The sequence below is a fragment of the Neltuma alba genome, unplaced genomic scaffold, assembly GCF_004799145.2.
Source record: "Neltuma alba isolate B1F8T4 unplaced genomic scaffold, ASM479914v2 tig00003031_pilon, whole genome shotgun sequence".
Classification (NCBI taxonomy): Eukaryota; Viridiplantae; Streptophyta; class Magnoliopsida; order Fabales; family Fabaceae; genus Neltuma; species Neltuma alba.
In genome coordinates, this window is record NW_021633116.1 from 10,898 (window position 1) to 29,199 (window position 18,302).

At 39.9% G+C, this 18,302-nt stretch overlaps 3 protein-coding genes across 3 annotated transcripts; all 3 read right to left on the reverse strand.

Annotated features, from left to right (window-relative positions):
- Positions 1 to 423: 423 nt before the first annotated feature.
- On the reverse strand, positions 424 to 3,227 carry LOC114740043 (probable BOI-related E3 ubiquitin-protein ligase 2). Its single transcript, XM_028928157.1, has 4 exons — positions 3,093 to 3,227; positions 2,840 to 2,940; positions 2,162 to 2,478; positions 424 to 1,017 (listed from the first exon to the last, which is right to left on the reverse strand). The coding sequence occupies exons 1-4, from the start codon at positions 3,164 to 3,166 to the stop codon at positions 490 to 492; spliced, it is 1,020 nt and encodes a 339-aa protein (XP_028783990.1). The 5' UTR covers positions 3,167 to 3,227; the 3' UTR covers positions 424 to 489.
- Positions 3,228 to 9,908: 6,681 nt separating this feature from the next.
- On the reverse strand, positions 9,909 to 11,623 carry LOC114740046 (uncharacterized). Its single transcript, XM_028928159.1, has 3 exons — positions 10,977 to 11,623; positions 10,700 to 10,885; positions 9,909 to 10,567 (listed from the first exon to the last, which is right to left on the reverse strand). Exons 1-3 carry the CDS (start codon positions 11,448 to 11,450, stop codon positions 10,283 to 10,285), a joined length of 945 nt encoding a protein of 314 aa, XP_028783992.1. The 5' UTR covers positions 11,451 to 11,623; the 3' UTR covers positions 9,909 to 10,282.
- A 3,347-nt stretch (positions 11,624 to 14,970) lies between these two features.
- LOC114740045 (subtilisin-like protease SBT1.9) lies at positions 14,971 to 17,492 on the reverse strand. Its single transcript, XM_028928158.1, has one exon. The coding sequence runs from the start codon at positions 17,362 to 17,364 to the stop codon at positions 15,064 to 15,066; it is 2,301 nt and encodes a 766-aa protein (XP_028783991.1). The 5' UTR covers positions 17,365 to 17,492; the 3' UTR covers positions 14,971 to 15,063.
- Positions 17,493 to 18,302: the final 810 nt, after the last annotated feature.

The window sequence follows — 18,302 nt, forward strand, 5'->3', positions numbered from 1 at the left end:
TTCTATGTAAATTTCGATGCCTTACCCACTTCATTCGCCACATGACAAGCCTCTTTTGCCGATTTCCAAGAAACAGCTGCCATTATTTTCCATGTGTTATGTTATCTCTGTTAGATATTAGCCGAGAGAGAACTCTCTATCACACGATGTCACATGCGAATAAATCACTACTACACAATTTTGATTTCCTGCAATAAGAAAACGACATGCAATTGATATCCAAGCAAGTCGCTACGGTTAACCACACACTTTCAGCTTTAAGATGGCCATGCTTGGTTGCTTCTTAAAAAGTTGAGAGGAAATTTTCTTATATACATTCGTAACAATTATGGTTCAATTATTTGTATATTCTTCTGGTTCGGTTCAATGGTTCTTCACTCCTTGAGTAACTGTCTGCAAGATAATATGGAGATACTACTCCAGTAACAAACAAATGCATAACTTTAATATAAAATTAGAGATTCCACGTGTTAAGTATCCACTGTCCAGTTACATATAGACCTCCATGCCAATAAATTTTGAGGATTGACACAAGGGGCAGAAACTAAGCTTACTTTCACAATCTTTACAAAGGCAGAGGTGTTTGCATGGTAATAAAAGCATGCTAACTTCGTTGACTCTGCATACCTTACAAGTCATCATCTCTTTCATATCATTGTTGTCCTTGGAGAGCAGGTGAAAATCAATGGAACGGCCATTGCAGCATGAAGCAGTATCATCTACCTCGCTATCGCCACATCCTTCTTTGCTATCTCTGCCTTGAGCATATACCTGCTGAAGATTGTACTTGAGAGCAGCAATCATGTTCTCATTGTATCTGGCACGTTTTTGCCAAGCACTTGCTTCAACGGTCAACTGCTCCATTCGCTCTTCAAGTTCCATGTTCCTCTTATTGATGCTTTCAACCTCCGCTTCTTTCTCATTAAGTTTCTGTAGGACTCTGTCTTCAACAATTGACATGCTCTGAAGTTGACTTGCTTGAACCTTCTCCAAAACCGTTTGCCGCAATCGTTCACCCTATCATAAAGGAGATAGTTGAAAATGCTATCTTGATATTATATATAAATCGAGTATTGCACAGCTTGTAGCAGTGGCCAGCCCAAGTTATAACAAGTGGAATGCAGAGGGAGGTATTCGGAGAATGTAGTTGAGAGAAAGGTTGGTTAACAATCTCATGGCGCAGAAGAAAGGATGATCAGGATAACTGATTAGACTTTTTGAAGCATGAAGTCATATATGAGTATGACTTTTATTTGATCCCATCACTTTAATCGGAAGAAGTAAAACTCAGATGAAGTTTTATACCAGAGCACACATTCGTTCTTCCAAGAAAAAATGTAAATTAACTTCATCATTGCCAGCCCACTGGCATTTAGAGATAAGGGAAGAACATGGATCTCCAGCAGCTGATCAAGAAAACTATAATCTTAGGTACGCATGCCACTCAATTTACAGCAACCCATCGTAAGAGCACACTCAACATTTCAGAATCAAAAGATGGGGAGGAGAGGGGGAAGGAGCTATATTTTGATTTTTAAAAAAAAAAAAAGCAAAGGAAAGAAAAGAAAAAAGTCACCGAAGAATGGAGATGCTCACAACTATCTCTTTGCTATGCTTATCATGGTATTGCAGGCTCGTCCAGAGTCCATAAAGTCTCATGGGATTGCAATCCTATCTAATCTAAAATTTGTCATCCATTCCATGAGGTGTCACCTTAGCCCCCTTGGACTGAATAGCACGGACAATTGAGATCATAGATAAGACTGAAATTTCTCGGACCATATGGAATCCAAAACCCATGTAATGACAAAGAAAATTGTGTTAACATTATATTTCTATTACACCAACCCTCCTTCGAATCTGTATTCCTTTGAACATTGGTGACCGTTTTATAAAGTTCACACAGATGCAGTTTGGGTTCTTGCAACCAGAATCAAAGCTAACCCCGAAAACAATCAAAATGCCAATTTTATTCTACTGAGTTAGATCGCTTAATAAAAGTCACAACAGACATACATCATCACCCAACAATAAACGATGTTAAACATGCTTAAACGGCATGGTGTGTTCATACAACAATAAAAATCCAGTTTCAATGAAATATAACGAGTTCTAACCTTAGCAAGTAGCTAAGTAAATTAAACTAGAATGCAGCACTAACCTCCACTCTAAGGTATTTTTGTATTTCTGCGTCCTGCTGCTGCAATTCACGCTCAATATCATCACCGATGAGTGATAGTAAAGCGGAGTCTCCAGTGGAAGCCACGCGGGTATTGTCAAGTGACAAACCCAACCCAGTGGAGACCGATCGAGTTTGGAGGAAATCTATGGAAGATATCTGAGAATTGTTCTCCAGAAAATCCTGTTCTTTTAGTCTTTTCCTCTCGGGCTCTAACCCGTAATTCCATTGCAAGTCAGCTCCACCGTCACTACCGTCAGCAGGAGGAAATGGACCCGGCGCAAAGCCAACAACATGAACTAGAAAAGCGGCAGCACCCAACAATTCAAGGGGTTAGTTTTATATATCAACATAACGTAAAGGAAAGTAGCTACGCCTACCAGCACTAAACTTAAGAAGGCAAGAAAATGCTAAGAAAGAATTTAAACTCAAACTCGACTATTCAGCTATAAAAAGAAGATTTTGGATTCAAGATGGTCAAATGGTGACAAAACCCTAGCTTAGTTCATTTCTTTCATTTTTCACAAGCTGAAATTTTTTCCAGAGTAACAAAGAAACGTATCCTACTGAAATATCCCAATAAACAAGCGAAGCACACAAAAAGAAAATATATGAACAAAAAGGGAAAGGGCCGAAGCTAAAGATGAAGATTTTACGTACAAGGAGGAACATACGGAGGATGCTGGGTCTGATCTTGCAAATCAGGTGGATTATAGAAGGCAACTTGCTGCGACATCTGACCATCTACTGTCCGTAAACCTCTGCAAGTAACGCAACAAGAACCAAGAAAGGGAAAGAAACAATGAGCTAACAGATTGCTAACAAAAAGAAAGGTCGGTAAAATGAAAGGCGGAAAGAAAGAGAATTCCTTGAGATATTAAGAATTTTTCAGATAATAGTGGACAGTATTTGCCTGAATGATTTCGATTGTGGTTGTAGTGGTTGGGTTTGGTAGTGTTGTTGGAGGTGGTGCTGAGGGAAAGCCATGGTTGTCCTGAGAGAAGGAAGGTTCTGTCAAAATAAAATGGTGAGGTGGCCGAAGGAGGAAATTCTGAAATTTCTAGTTGCCCCTCCCATTTCATGATATTTCTGTAGATGTGCACAGAAAATCCAAAGCCCGAATTTGAGAGAACACCGCCCCAAGAATTTGATCCAATAGGCCCACAACCAAAAGGGACGGAAGTGGAGCTGCGGAGAGACAGGCTTTTCGTTTTTGACCAAAACGGAGAGACGGACTTGATATTCCCAATCCGTAGTAAATCTTTGCTCATAATCTTTTAACTTAAAGATCGTTATGATATCTTTAAACAAATAGTTATTAGACCGAGAATCCTGCACTATCAAGTTAGTAGATATGTTCTGTAATGAGCAGCACTGGGCTATTAATGAGGGGAGGTGAGATGAGGTGCATCGGTGAGGCAGTGTGCACCTGCGCCTTTTGCAGCACAATCAAATGTCATTAAATACTATAATAAATAGAAGGCAGTCTTGTCACGTATATGTCTTTTGTGCCATTAATTTTGATTATCTAACAATTCAATGAAGAGTGTACGCAAACGCAGCTATGTCTTGTTTGAAGAATGAAGGGCGAAAATATATATGGAATTCCATTCACACTGACAAGAAAGAAAGAAGATAAAGTGAAAAAGAGGAAGGGGATATGGCTGGTTATTTGACCCTGTTGATTTAGAGGAGAGAGATATGAATAAGGCAGATAATCAGCCTGTTTGGAATGGCGTTTTGCGGGCCCAAAAGGAGGTTTGAGTGGATGATAAGCCCAATTGGCTAATTGAGGGCGTTTGGGACAGCTTTTGGCCCATCCCATTTGAGCTCCAATCGTGCATTTTTTTTTTTTTTTCACCAGGGTATCCATCGGAACGAGCCCAATGACTAATCCCTCGGGTACTGTCGGGCCCAAGATGGGGGCGACCCTCCCAGGCACGCTTGCTCCATTCCCATCCCTCTAGGAATCGAACCTCAAAGGCGATGGTTAAGGGACACAACTCCCAATCGTGCATTTTAATAAGCTGGAAGGGGTAGCTTTTGCACTGTGCTACTGGACCGTTAGAAAATTAATTTCCTGTCAAATGATCATTTTTTATTCCTTCCTCATTTTTTATTCGTCATTTGCCTCTCCTCACTCGTAAGGTCACAGCTTCGCCGCTGGAGAGAAGACATGCCGTGCAGTCAAGAGTCCGTTGCTGTAGCTCCGTCGCGACTCTGCCATTCTCCGTCCATCGGCCGTCACGAGTTGAGCGTTGTGTTCTGTCCGGTGGGCGAAGCTTCTCTGCGTGCTTCGTCGGTCGTCTAAAGGTGTTGAAGGTCAGCTCTGAAGACTCCTCCAACAGCTGTGGTGGCCGACATCTAAGCTTGGGGGTGAGTTGTCCCGTGTATATCTCGCCCAAAGAGTACAAGACAGAGCCCGATCTACCTTCCTCAGCCTCCGTAGTTTCGGATTCGGTACACATTGTTGAGCATCTCTGTTCTTTTCTTCTTCTCTTTTCGTCTGCGTTTCTCTTGTTGCATGTGATGGCCGACCTATTGAATTGTTGTGGAGTTGGGCTGCTGTGAATGTTGCAAATTCATCCGAGCTGTGTTTTGTCTGGTTAAGCTAGGTACTCACGGTTTTCGGTTCCTTCATCCGAGCTTCTGTAGAATTAAAGAAACAACCATGATAATGTTAATTCGATTGCATGTAATCTGTTCAAGTATGGATTTTGTGCAACAATGGCCATTCATAACCTTATAAGGAGGCATTCAGGCTCCAACTTATTTTTTGAACAAGTTGAAAATGGTAATATAGTTGGCGAACATGATGAGACTGAAACTAGTTAACCATCGTCTTCAAATGTTACATCACAGTCTTCATCGCATATGAATCGTGTTCGTGATGCAATCAGAGACCAAATTATCCATAGCTTATCAATTAATTAATTATGTAATATTTCGTTTCACTTTGTCACAATACTGCAAATTGGAGTTCATAACTGTTTTATCCATTTAAATTATGTTTCGCTTTATATTTGCACTATTTTTTTCATTTCTCTGATATTTTCAAATTTAATTCACTCAATCAATTTCACTTCCTCATATTAAATTAATTTAAATTCATTGTGTTATGTCAATTCATATTTTTATCATGTTTCAAGGGTTGTCTTGTAAATTATTTCTTATGATTTCTCTAAAGTTTTCAATTTTAATTGACTCTATATATTTCACTTCTTCATTATATTATCTCAATTCATTTTTTTTCGTCTTTCACTTTATATATCAAATATATTTTTTTGAGTTTTCTAAAAATTTTATAATTTAATTCACTCATTTAATTTGATTTCTTCATATTAAATTATCTTAATTTCATTATATTATGTGAAATTATTTTTTTTAATCATGTTTCATTATTTATTAAGTTCACACCCATTTTGGTCATTTTACAACCAAACTTACTTTTACTCAACCATAATCCAAACAACATTTTTCCAATATCACTTTTGCAAACTAACTTTTCTGAACTCTAATCCAAACACAATTCAGCTTATCCAATTTAACTTTTACCAATCTTCACTTCTCCATAAGCTACTTTTTCAATCGCTCGTCCAAACAGACCCAATAAGTTTGCCTCTTTTTTTTTGTCCTTTTGTGTTTAATGTTGTGACAGGGTTGAACAAAGGAGAATAGAATATTTGGAGCTTAATCACCAAAAGAGATGCCCTTTGGACCCGGGTCCTCAGAAGCAAATATAGATGCGGGAATGATGAAGTCCCCGGAGTCTATTACAAGAGAGTAGCCTCGATTACCTGGAGGTCCATAGTTAAGGTGTGGGAGAAGTTTATTCAAGGCGTGGGGAAGAAAATTAACAGTGGAAGAAATACTGACTTTTGGTGGGATTTGTGGACCCCTTTGGACCGTCCCCTCATAGCATATACAAATGGATGTTCGGGGCTGGATATCAGAGCAAAAGTCAAGGACTTCACCCTCGAAAATGACACCTGGGCGGTGCATAAGTGGCAGGGAGTATTACCAGCCAGCATCATATCGATCCTCCTGCGTATTAAACCACCCTCAGATAATTCCAAGGATGTGTTCATATGGAGACCTGCTACGGATGGGAACTTTTCTGTCAAGTCAGCGTATGGATTTATAAGTCAGAGACAGGTGTCGTCGAGGGATCGTTGGTGGTCTAAACTCTGGAAGTGCCGTGTATCAGAAAGAGTAAAATTCTTCTTATGGCAAGTTTCTCATGAGAGAATAGCCACTAACCAATTCAGAGCTCAAAGAGGGATCTCAAGCACATCAATTTGTCCTTTTAATTGCCAAAGTGAGGAGAGCGTTATACATGTTTTGAGGGACTGTGAGAGAGCGAAAAACTTCTGGCTATCTTTAATTCAACCTAACTTTGTTACTAGATTTTATGCTCTTAATTTGCAGGAATGGCTTTCTTGGAATGCTACACAAAGTCCAGCTAACGCGAAATTTTCAAAGTGGGATTGGCTTCAAGTGTTCATGCTTGGATGCTGGTTCCTCTGGACTTCCAGGTGCGCGTATGTATTCGATGGCAAAACAAAGAACACCAGGGAACTGATCCAGAGGTGCACATACCACTTGATGGAAGGCGTGACAAATCAGCAACTTAAACATGACATTTTCAATGTATCCTCTAAATCGGAAACCAAGTGGACCCCACCTCCAAGAGACGCCATTAGAGTAGATGTGGATGGCTCTGTACGGGAATATCAGGCGGCTGCTTGTGGGGGAGTGATTAGAGATCACGAAGGGAGTTGGCTCATGGGATTTCAACGTAGCCTGGGTTGCTGCTCTGTTACGGAAGCCGAATTAATGGCTATTCAGACGGGCTTAAGAACATGTCAGCAGATGGGATTCTCCAGGATTATGCTTTACACGGACTCACTAGAAGCTTTCAATCTGCTGATGCGAAACCATGCTGAAGAACATCCTTTGAGAAACCTCATCATAGATACCCGAGAGCTGATCTATGGGAATTGGTCCGTAGAAATGCACCATACTGGTAGAGAAATTATTAAGTGTGCTGATTTTCTAGCTAGGACAGGACACCATGACTCTTTTGATACGATATTATTACAAGATGTGCCGGCGGGATGCGCGGGGATAGTGTCTGATGACCAGCTTAGTGTCGAAGCTTGGAGCTAGTTGCTCCGTCTTCGGGGGTTTTCTTTCGGGTCTTGTTTTCCTTTTAGTTTCCGATATTTTGTGTTTCAAGCCTCGGCTTGTCTCTTTTCTCCAAAAAAAAAAAGGAGAATAGAATAGAATAGTTATGAAGCAGAAGTGGAGAAACAAAGAATGTTGTTTGTGGGGGAAAAAATCTGTGTTGCGCAAACAGGTGATGCTGGGCATTACATTATTTGTGGCCCGCCCCTCATGGTGAGGCTTGGCCTTCGTTTTTACTGATAGATCATGTTGATGCCCGTCACCCACTTACTTTCCTATAAACGTTTACTTGATGCTTTCTGTTGAGCACAAAGATGATCCCGATGGTAATTCTGGGGGAACGGGGTTAAAGTCAATCTCAAAGAAGTGAAAAACTCAGTACACGATTCATATGATTCCGTATTTCATTATCCCTTTTTTTTTTGGTTAATTACTACAATATAATAGCAGAAGTCTTCTTTCCGTTCAAACAATCAAACCTATTTTTCTCCAGAGTTCAGACCGGTAAGGATATGCATCAATGAAATATTAAAAATTGGCCACAATGTCCTTGCGAAGGACCTCATTTTTGTCAAACCAAGCAGTACATAAGGCTGCAACTATCAATTTCGTGTAGAAGAATCGCATTAGTTAGACATCAACGTAGTCTGAAAATCAAGTAAAGAGCCATTGGATGATATTTTAGCCTTTGAAAAGCATCAACTTGCAGACTTGAAGCAGAAGCCAACCATATAATAATTCTTGCGTAATCACGTTGAATAAAGAATACTTGATTAATTAATAATCACCCGCACTTTTGTTCCTCCCATGGCCATTGGCTCCACTTTTGCCTTCACACCTACCGCTCCCTTTCCACTTCTCTCTGATTCTAACTCTGGCAGAATGATGACGCCCAGATACCGCGGTGGAAAACAGAATACTCTGCATTAGGGGACTAGGAATTTTTGAAAATATCATAAAGGACTGAGAACCATGGAGGAAAACAAAATACAATGAAGATTGTGTTTTCAATAAATTTCAGGTCCTTGAGTATACCATTGTCCTATTTATAAGGCATTTTTATTATATTTCATATAGATTAAGAAAAACTTTAAAATGCATTAGTTCTCCATTAAAATATAATAATTTTCCTAATTTACCCATATTTAATATATACAATTTAAAAATAATAATTATTTACACCATAATAAATGAAAGGAAAAATAATATATTCACACTAAAAATTTAATAAAGTGATTTATGAATAAAAAAATATTCTCTCTCTAATCTATAAATAAGAGCAGAGGACTATTGGGATGTTATTCTCCAGCTAACTTCTCTCTCTTTCTATCTCTCTCTATATACATATACTCTTCCGGTCCTAAATATAAGACTCTTATACTAGTGTGTATAAGGGTCTTATATTTAGGACCAGAAGAGTATATAGTCAACTAACACCGCCCGTAAAATGGTGACCCTCTGCCTTTGTTTTAAGACTGCTTCTTCTCCACACATGGAACTCACATCATATCGGATCATCTGGTGCCGGTGAGGAATATAAATAAATTGATAATATATGGCGGGCAACTTAATGTTGACATACTAACGCATTTATTATTAAATTTGGGAAATTATTAATTTTTAATAAAAACCGCCATCGTTCGAGATTAGGGCATTATAACGACCCATTTTCGGGAGAACAAGTCATGCCGACAACTGATAAACTCGGCGCAAGCTCTGGAGTCTGGAGTGTGATCTGGCTTTTGAGTAATCTTTATTATGACGGAGCAATATTTTATAGGCAAACGGTAAAATTATAAGTTCCTCTATTGCAAAAAAAATATCCGCCCTCCCGTGAGTTCCTCTCATAGCCCTCGTTCGGAACTAATTTGCCCTCTTTGGTAGCTACCACTTCAAAATTCCCTAGTGATTTCAAATTTTAAAGGGCCACGTCATGTGAAATTTGCAACACGTTTCGAAAGGATTATCATCCCACAAGCATCAAATTTCGCACATGAATTATATACTTTCTCAGTTTCATATTAAGATCGTCACGGTAATATGAGTACTGTTTTTCATATTTCACAATACAAGAATGCATTGAATTTTTCACTTCCCGTTTTGCTCCTAGTTAATGTTTCACGTTTCATAATATGAAACTGACGGAGCATATATTCAGTATTCACACATCAATGCTACGAGACTTCATCAAGGGCTATTATTGGAATGAATCTTCATGGATCTGTGAGACAGTGTTAGTACGTTGCTCGGTTGTCAAGCACGTGAGCTAGAATAATGGATTCCCGATGAAAGACAAATGAACACAACAACATTCATTCTGGTGAATCGCGACAGAACAATGCCTCCCAACGTTGCTTATTCAAATGAAATAACCAAACCATAATTATGAATCTGCACCAGTTGGGAGGTTGCATTTGTTTTTCGAGCCATCATTTGCGTAGGCATCCGGGAGATTGAACTTGCTGCATCCGATTCTATTAGCCTATAATTACTCCATCAATAAACGCAAGTGCTCCAATAGGAGGATCTGGGATTGAGTAAATTATTTGACTTTCACCTTTAAATATAATTGTAAGAAATTGGAGAATAATGCTCAAGCATTAACAAAAAAGGGTTTAAAAAATGACATACATAAAGGAAAACCATAATTAACAGATCACTCACAAGTATGTCTACACCTAGCCATTCAAGACAGCCTGTTATCATCTTCTCCACTATGCAATATAGAACTTTGGCAGCGAAAATGCTCAGAAACGCGTTCAAATTTCTTCGTGTCCTGCCCAGAAGCCTTTTACAGCTGTACCCCCCGCTCTTTCCTCATCTTAAAGAACCAATGAAATGAATACACGTATCACATTTTCTTTATCTTTTTCTTTTTCCCCGCTTCTGGGTTTCTTCTCGCTGTGGAATTCCCGATCAATCGTATGTGCACGATTTCTTCAGAGAAATCGTGGCGTTGATGTGTTTAGGATTCAGATTTATAGAACAGTCGATCCTCTTGTTAAATTTCGGCTTCACCAACTTGCCAAGAACGTAAGCTCTGGATCGAAGCTCAAAACTTAACTTCAATTGTACTGGAACTGAAGGCGCACCGGTTGAACTACTCAGGCCCGCGCCGCTCCCGTACAGAGCAATCTTGTTACCCACCACTGCCACCCTCACTGCTCTTTGACTATTTCTTGATTGATGAAACTTCTTCATCTGTAATCCCCAAGTTTATTTGTATGTATATTCAAAAAGAGATTAGACTTTTTCGAAAGTTTTGAGCTAATGAATTTCAGTATGAACTTAAAAAATAAGTTTTGAGCTAGGATGATGGGTTTCGAAGCTTACTTCTCCGGAACCAATTACGATTTCCGAATAGAGCAGATCCAGAGGTGTTGCGGAAACATGGACCCCAAAAAATGTGCCAGTGTTGCGATATGTGAACTTCACGGTGGAATTCAGGGATATCATATCGGTGGCCACTCCTGTGGAATCCGAACCAGCCTGAACCGTGATATGATCAAACTTTATGCTCTACAAGATGGGAATGCGAATCGATCAAGACCAAATCGGGAATTGATTCAACTATTCGATATTTCTGAAAATTAAGGACCGGAATGCAAACCTTTATGGCAATTTTGGGCTTCATCGGCTTACTGGCGCCCCAGAGAATTAGAGAGAAGACAGTGAAAAGAAGAATGAAGCCAACAACAAAAGCCAGGACATAGCAGCGACGAGGGAGAGGCTTGTGGCGGTCTTCATTGGGAAGAAGACCCTCTTCCTCGATGACATCAGGTTGCTTCCATGACTTCTGAGACTTGCCATGGGGAGCACGAGAAGCATCGTTGGGAGATATTTTGCGAGATCCAGAGAACCTGCTAGAGGAAGACTCGCGAGAGTGGTGACCCAGTGAGGCGTGGGAATGAGGGGGAGACCCCATGGGGCTGAGCGCAGGGGTGGAGTGAAACGAGGTCGCCGTCTTCTCTCCATCGTGGGAATCCCGAGAAGGGCTCTGCACGTAGTACACCGGCCGCCGAGGAGACCTAGTGGGTGACGAAGCGGCGAGGCTGGTCACTTCAGAATCCGTCTTGGCGTGCATTCTGTGATCTCTCCAAACTCCAGCTCACAAGAAGTTTCTCTCTTGCGCTTCTTCTTCAGATCATTAGCAGAATGTAGAATAATGGAGTCTGATATACTGTGAGCTGGCCTTTTACGAAGGGGGCGGTTTGACAGGAAAATTAAGAAAATGCATTAGTGGGTAATCCGATTGTTAAAACATTTTTATACGTTACTAAACCACCGGCAGCAGATATTAATATAGTAACTCAAAAAGAACAGTAACCGCATCACATGGGGCTTTTTTTTTTTTTTTTGGACTCACATCACATGGGGCTGAGGCCAAAGACAAAAGCGCAGATGTGCAATGAATAAAACCCTAATCTAATCATTGACCCGACACCCACATTCCAGTTGTCACTTAACGCGAATCTCCCAACGATGACCCGTTGTGTGATGATATCACAGCCTTGCTGCTCACCACCATTTGTTTTCTCCCCCCCTGCCAGCAGCCTTGCTGCTTTCCTGCATCTAAATAATTCCTTCTAAATTTTGACCAAAAATAATAATAATAATAATTCCTTCTAAATTGACATTTTGTTTTTTTTAGCTGGGTTGGCAAAACTATACAATCTTCTAATAAATTTGTGGCCAAAATAACAATTATTATGCTATATCAACAACCGCCATATATTGTCCCACTCATTGACATTACAAAATGTCGGTTGTAGCTTTCTTTATCCAAAAATTTCAAAAAAATATATATTTAGTTTTTGTACGTTTTGAAATATGACGCTGATGTTTTTTAAGCAAAATTACACCGCGTTTGCTCAGGTTAATATTTTTAGTATTAAAATTTAACAATCATTTTCTTATGATAAAAAGTTAATTATTTGCCTTTTAAATATTTGAATTTGTATCTTTAAAAATAAAAAATAAGACTACCAGTCTGATCTTTTTATTTGTAACATGTTGTCGCATAACAATGAATGTAGTAAATTAACAAAATTTTTCAGCACTTTGAATATTAAAAAAACACATAGATTAAAGCGCTACGCAAACAAACTGTAAGGCCACCTATGCTAGTCTTGCATCAGTTGCAAGGACAAGATTTTAATTCACAAAAAACTGAAAAAGTGTGTCGGTGGCCTTATGATCCACATTGGCGTTAGGAAAGGGGAGAAAATCTTAGATTTAACAAATTTTGACTTAAAATAAACGTATCAACAAAATAGGGTATGATTATCGTGCAAATATAATAGTATCTCCGATTTTAATCTTATTTATAATTTATAAACAAAAACTAATAATTAGAACGGAGGTAATAATATGATAATAACCAGAGACGGTTGTGGAGGGTTTCTAAGTTTTTGTGATTTTGGCCAAAATTGCAGCTTTTCGGAGAGATGTGTTCCGGAGGATTTCATCATCCGGTGAAGCTGGACCCAATCGCATTCCGGTCAAGTGTTTCGGATCGGCAATCATTTTCTGCTCTTCCTCCCCTTGACAGAGGAAATGAGGTGATTCCTAGCTCTGCATCCAACCAAGTATAAAAAAGATAATATTTAAGACGCAGGAGAAAGAAAATAAGAGTTTCCTCATTCCCGAGTGGTGTTTGGTGTGATTAAAATAAACAGTGCTAAAAGGATCACAGATGCACATAACAACAATAATTCTGGGCAAGTTTGGCTTTTCAAAATGGATTCCATGCTCCACTACTGCACCCTGCTTTTTTTTACTAAAGGGGAAATATATTGAAAACAAATATTTACAGGGAGGGAGCACAACCAGACTAGGCAATAGGCAGTAAAGTACTGTACCCTCCTTGTCATAATGGAATCATTTCGTGCCAAATTTTTTCCATTTGAATCATGAAGAAACTGACTTCCTCGGTACCAAACCATCCTGTCTTTCATTTTCCCCCTCTTCTTTTCTTTCCACTCCTCTCTTAACAAAATCTCCATAAACGCACTGCACAACGATCTCATTCTCATTAACTCATACAGTAGTGCCTAATTAACTGGACCAGTATGAAACAACACAAGTAAGGACGTTCCTTTCTTTCTTTCTTTTTTTCCTATCTGAAAGTAAGTACCTTGTTTTTCTAAGATCATATTTATTACTGTTCGGTTTTTAATATAAAAACTAGTTTAACTTTTAATTTTATTTTAAATATAAAATCTCAATCAGCTTTATGTTTATATTCATTTATTTTTTTCAAAGTAATCATTATAGTGGTTGCACGTGTTAATTGTTCTATCAAATGATAGCTTTAGGTAATAAACATAATTAACGGGAATATTTTTAAAAAGATAACACATCTTTATTACCAAACCACCCTGTCTTTCACTTTTCTCCTCTTCTTTTCTTTCCATTCCTCTGTAAGGAAGTGTTTGGCAACCTCCAAACTATAGTTTTAAAAGTATTTTTTCGCAAAATAAAATAAATTTTTCCACATGTTTATTTTGTAAACCATCAAAACACTTCTAAAATCATGATTTGGTTTTTATCCAAACACGCCCTTAAAAACTCCATAAACGCACTGCACCACGATCTCATTCTCATTAACTCATACAGTAATGCCTAATCAACTGGACCGGTATGAAACAGCATAAGTAAGGACGTCCCCTTCCTTTTTTTCTATCTGAAAGTAACTGCCTTGTTCTTCTAAGATCATATTTACTACTTCTCGGTCTTTAATATAAATATTAGTTTAACTTTTAATTTAATTTTAAATATAAGATCCAATCAATTTTATCTTTATATTCATCTATTTTTTTCAAAATAATCATTGTAGTAGTTGCACGTGTTAAATGTTCCATCAAATGATAGCTTTAGCTAATAAACATAATTAACAAGAATATTTTAAAAAAACACATATTTATTACAAATAACTAATTTAGCTAATTTTTTTAATCTTTCTAAATTAGTCAACTGGGTCTTTTATTAAGAATTGAATGTAGTATTACATTTAAAATGACTTATAAGCGTGTTTCATAAATCATAATTAAAAGACTACTTATAAATTATTTTAAACGGGCCTAATTTGTTTGAGAACAAAAAGGAGAAGTGGAGAAAGGGGTCAAACTAATTAAGGTTGGTATAGAGCATACAACTTACCGTAATTCTTTTTGTTTTCAATATAAAATCTTATTAACTCATTTGTAAAATTCAAAAAAGTAAATACATACTTATTTAGACAGAAAAAAGTAAATTATCAATGTCCCATAGTGGGACCGATCAGGAGCGGGGGTGGACCAACAGGCAACGGCATCTAAAACCAAAAAAAGAGTAACAATGTGGCCCACAGAATACGAAGTGAATGAATGAATCAATGTGGCCATGCTTTAACGGAAAATACATGGACTGGATACCCTTCTTTCTACACATGGATCAATGAGGTTCAAGTCCTGGTCCCTTCTCCTGTCTCTTTTCTTATCATTCAATTGTCCCTTTGTGCCTAATAATTATTTAATTCACTCACGCATGCCCTTCTGATAACATCAATATTGCAGAACTCTATCCAGTGCTACATGCTATATAAATTCTAATTAACCATGTCCTCTAAATAAGATCGACGATATAATGATCATTAATGTTGAAGCGAATGCATATAATTTTGACTTGAGTAATAAGAGGGGCATTTTTAGTTAGCTCTACCTAGCTACTTCGACAGGTGTGGTCACTACAATCGGACTTCGAACGACGTGTTTCAGATCCGTCCAAACAAGATGCCCAAAATATACATCCTCGTCGATCATTTCTGGTCCTTCTATTCTCAACTTGTAGCTTTGCTTCTCGTTCTTCTCCTTGAACACCAGCTTATCCGGGATGACGTAGACCTGAAACCCTTTCACGGGCGTAATGCTTGCCTTGTACGTTGTTTGCCCCTCTCCAACATTGGTCACTGTTCTCTTAAATTCTCTCGCTGTTTTGGACCCATCACGGGTAGAAGACGATGTGACCCCACCGTCAAAGAAAGCAATGAATGAGGGATAATTAAGGTCCAAGGAAGGTTTGGAGCAATTGCTGGAAGAGGATCTAGTAATAATGGAAATGTTCTTTTGGGTGAAGTTCAGTGCACAAAGAAGATTCACGTAGTCTTCAATTCCTGCATCGTAAACAAGCCCAGGGTCGAGGGCTCTATTAGGGTTAATATGACCAGTTCCCAAGGCCAGAGGAGAAGCTGATCTGTAATCATCGCCAATGTCTTTGATGAGTCCGAGGGTGTTGTCCAGCATGTCGGATGTTGTCATTATGGCAGACCGAATGGCGGCGGGACTCCAATCGGGGTGTGCTTCCTTTAAAAGAGCGGCTACTCCGGCGACGTGAGGACAAGACATGGATGTCCCAGATAGCAAATTGAAGTTACTGAATAAGTTCTGGGACTCCAACTCTGCTGCCGGAACTTTTTGGGGCCATGCAGCCAAGATTAACGTTCCAGGAGCCATAACATCAGGCTTTAACACGAATGGGCAGCTTTGTGAAGGTCCTCTGGAACTATAACTATCCACACTTGGGGCTGGTTTGGTCCCCAAGACCGTCATATTGAAAGCCATGCTTGCCCTTGGATTTGAGTTCTTCATTATATAATCTTTGATCATCTCTCCTCTCTCTGGATTTATAAAGATGGACGGGAACTTGGTCTGAAAATAAAATGTGATGTCAGGGCTATTTGTTATGAACACGCCCCCCAAAACTTTTGCTCTGTCAAGGTTATCCACTTGATCACCAAGGGTTCCGTTCTTCTCTTCACACACCACAGCCTTTCTCCTGACTCGAATCAATTTCTTCAAGTTGTCACACTTGCCCATGAAGACCAACGGAAAGTTCTGGCTTGGGGAGAAGTTTCCAGGATAGAGAGACAAGCCATGGAGTTGAACTCCATGATTACTGCAGAGTGTTAGGGTCCCGTGAAATTCACGGTCCAAGGTGCCAGCAGCTACAGTTATAGCCCACGGTGTTCCGTTGTGCAAAGTTTCAAGAGATGGCCCGTGGTTCCCTGCTGACGTGGACACAAAAATGCCTTTCTCTATGGCTGCAAAAGTTGCTATAGCAATAGGGTCTTCGTACAAAGCAACCCCATCAAACCCCAACGACAGTGAAATAACATCCACACCATCTGTTATAGCACTGTCAATTGCAGCTATTACATCAGATGCGTAGGCCCCAGATTCCCAAAGAGCCTTGTACATAGCCACATGAGCCTTTGGAGCCATGCCCATTGCTGCTCCAGAGGCGTACCCGAAGTAAGATGCACCTTCAACATGACTTCCTGCTGCGGTGGTTGACGTGTGTGTCCCGTGACCGTCCATGTCACGGGTGGAATTCACCGCTATGGTGACGTTTCGGTTCTCGGCCAGCAATCCTTTGTTGAAGAATCGAGCTCCGATGAGTTTCTTGTTGCACAGTGATGAATTGAATTGGGTACCACTTTCACACCGTCCTTTCCATCGAGAAGGGATCTCAGACATCCCTTGGTCTCGAAAGCTTTCGCTTTCTGGCCAAATGCCAGTGTCAACCAATCCAATGATAATGTCCCTGCCATAGTTTGAGGCCGGCCATGCTCCTACTTTGGGATTGAGACCAAGGAATTGGGACGAGTGGGTTGTGTCGGGTTTGACAGGCAAATCACGGAATGATGAAATATAGCCAGGGGAGGTCTTAAGAGCTTCAAGCTCGGAATGGGTTATGTGTGCACTGAAACCATTCATGACGTTGGTGTAGCTATAGATGAGTTTCGAAGAGGAAGAGGTAAAATTAGTGGAAACTTGAGGGCTGTTCAGTGCGGAGGCAAGGGTGGACAGGTACCAGGTGTGTTGAGTGGAGAAGGGTTTAGGCATGGCTGATACGTCCATGTGGATGATGTAGTTGTCAGACCGATCAGCCAACATGAAGATGGGGCGCAGGATTGCAATGGAGGATACCCACAGCCATACACAAATATGAGAAGTCATTGCTGATAGCAGTTTGAATTCGGATGGCTGTTTTACGACACGAAACTAACTCAAGAGACTTATATAGAGGAGCAAGGGGTATGGTTAGCCCCGAGAGATTCCCCACTTTGTCACCACGTATGTTCCAAGTTGTGCTGATGGTATCTTACTGGCGGACCACGGATGTCTTATCAACAAGCCATGCCCATGTGTCCTGTGGACCTTTTTTCCCCTTTTTCTTCTCAAGAGTCAACTTTTTTACTTTATCTTTTTAGGATAATGTGAGTACATATTTGCATTCAGAACTTAATTAACTTTAATTAGGGGTGATTAATTCATGTGTTTGGTGCTATTTTGCGCATTAAGCAACATGGCTGGCAGCAAACGCCTTATTAGTCAAACGTCGTGCACCGGAGCAGTGCTCAAGCATTGAAACGGAGTTGAATTATTCGAAATAAAGTGATGAGGAAAGAGCTGCGGAGGATGGAGCACAATAAGGGCGGGGACAAGGGACAATCAGAGTATAATCTTCAAGAGTGAATGGGGAATAATAATACTCAAAAGTGTTAGGCATGTTATGTGAAGAAACAAGAAAGACTGAATAATGGTGGCACGAGGAATCATCCCGTGCGCCCACAATCGCATATACACAAGGGTCCTGATGAAAGGTAAGTCCGACTGTGTATGTGTGTGGCGTAAATAAGGGGCTAATTAGATATAATATGATAATACATGTCGGTGAATGCGTGGAGGTAAAAGGCGAGAAGCGATTAGAAATCAGTGACCTGCGTCGATGTTGATTCGTTGACAATGAGGGTTGGGGGCGGGGGGGGGGGGGGGGCACCGCCCTTGGTGGCCAGGCCACACGCGGCGTATTGGGCTATCATGCCATTGTGGTTCCACGCATGCTTCGGGATTGAACTTGCCATGCTCTTCCTTCCCACTCTCACTCTGATGAA

Excerpts from the sequence above, each read along its gene's own strand:
- LOC114740045 (XM_028928158.1), bottom strand. The coding sequence starts at position 17,364 with ATGACTTCTCATATTTGTGTATGGCTGTGGGTATCCTCCATTGCAATC.
- LOC114740046 (XM_028928159.1), bottom strand. The coding sequence starts at position 11,450 with ATGCACGCCAAGACGGATTCTGAAGTGACCAGCCTCGCCGCTTCGTCA. Across the intron at positions 10,886-10,976 it reads AGCCCAAAATTGCCATAAAG|AGCATAAAGTTTGATCATAT; the intron begins GTTTGCATTCCG and ends CCCATCTTGTAG. Across the intron at positions 10,568-10,699 it reads TCGTAATTGGTTCCGGAGAA|ATGAAGAAGTTTCATCAATC; the intron begins GTAAGCTTCGAA and ends TGGGGATTACAG.
- LOC114740043 (XM_028928157.1), bottom strand. The coding sequence starts at position 3,166 with ATGGCTTTCCCTCAGCACCACCTCCAACAACACTACCAAACCCAACCA. Across the intron at positions 2,941-3,092 it reads CCACAATCGAAATCATTCAG|AGGTTTACGGACAGTAGATG; the intron begins GCAAATACTGTC and ends CGTTACTTGCAG. Across the intron at positions 1,018-2,161 it reads AAAAATACCTTAGAGTGGAG|GGTGAACGATTGCGGCAAAC; the intron begins GTTAGTGCTGCA and ends CCTTTATGATAG.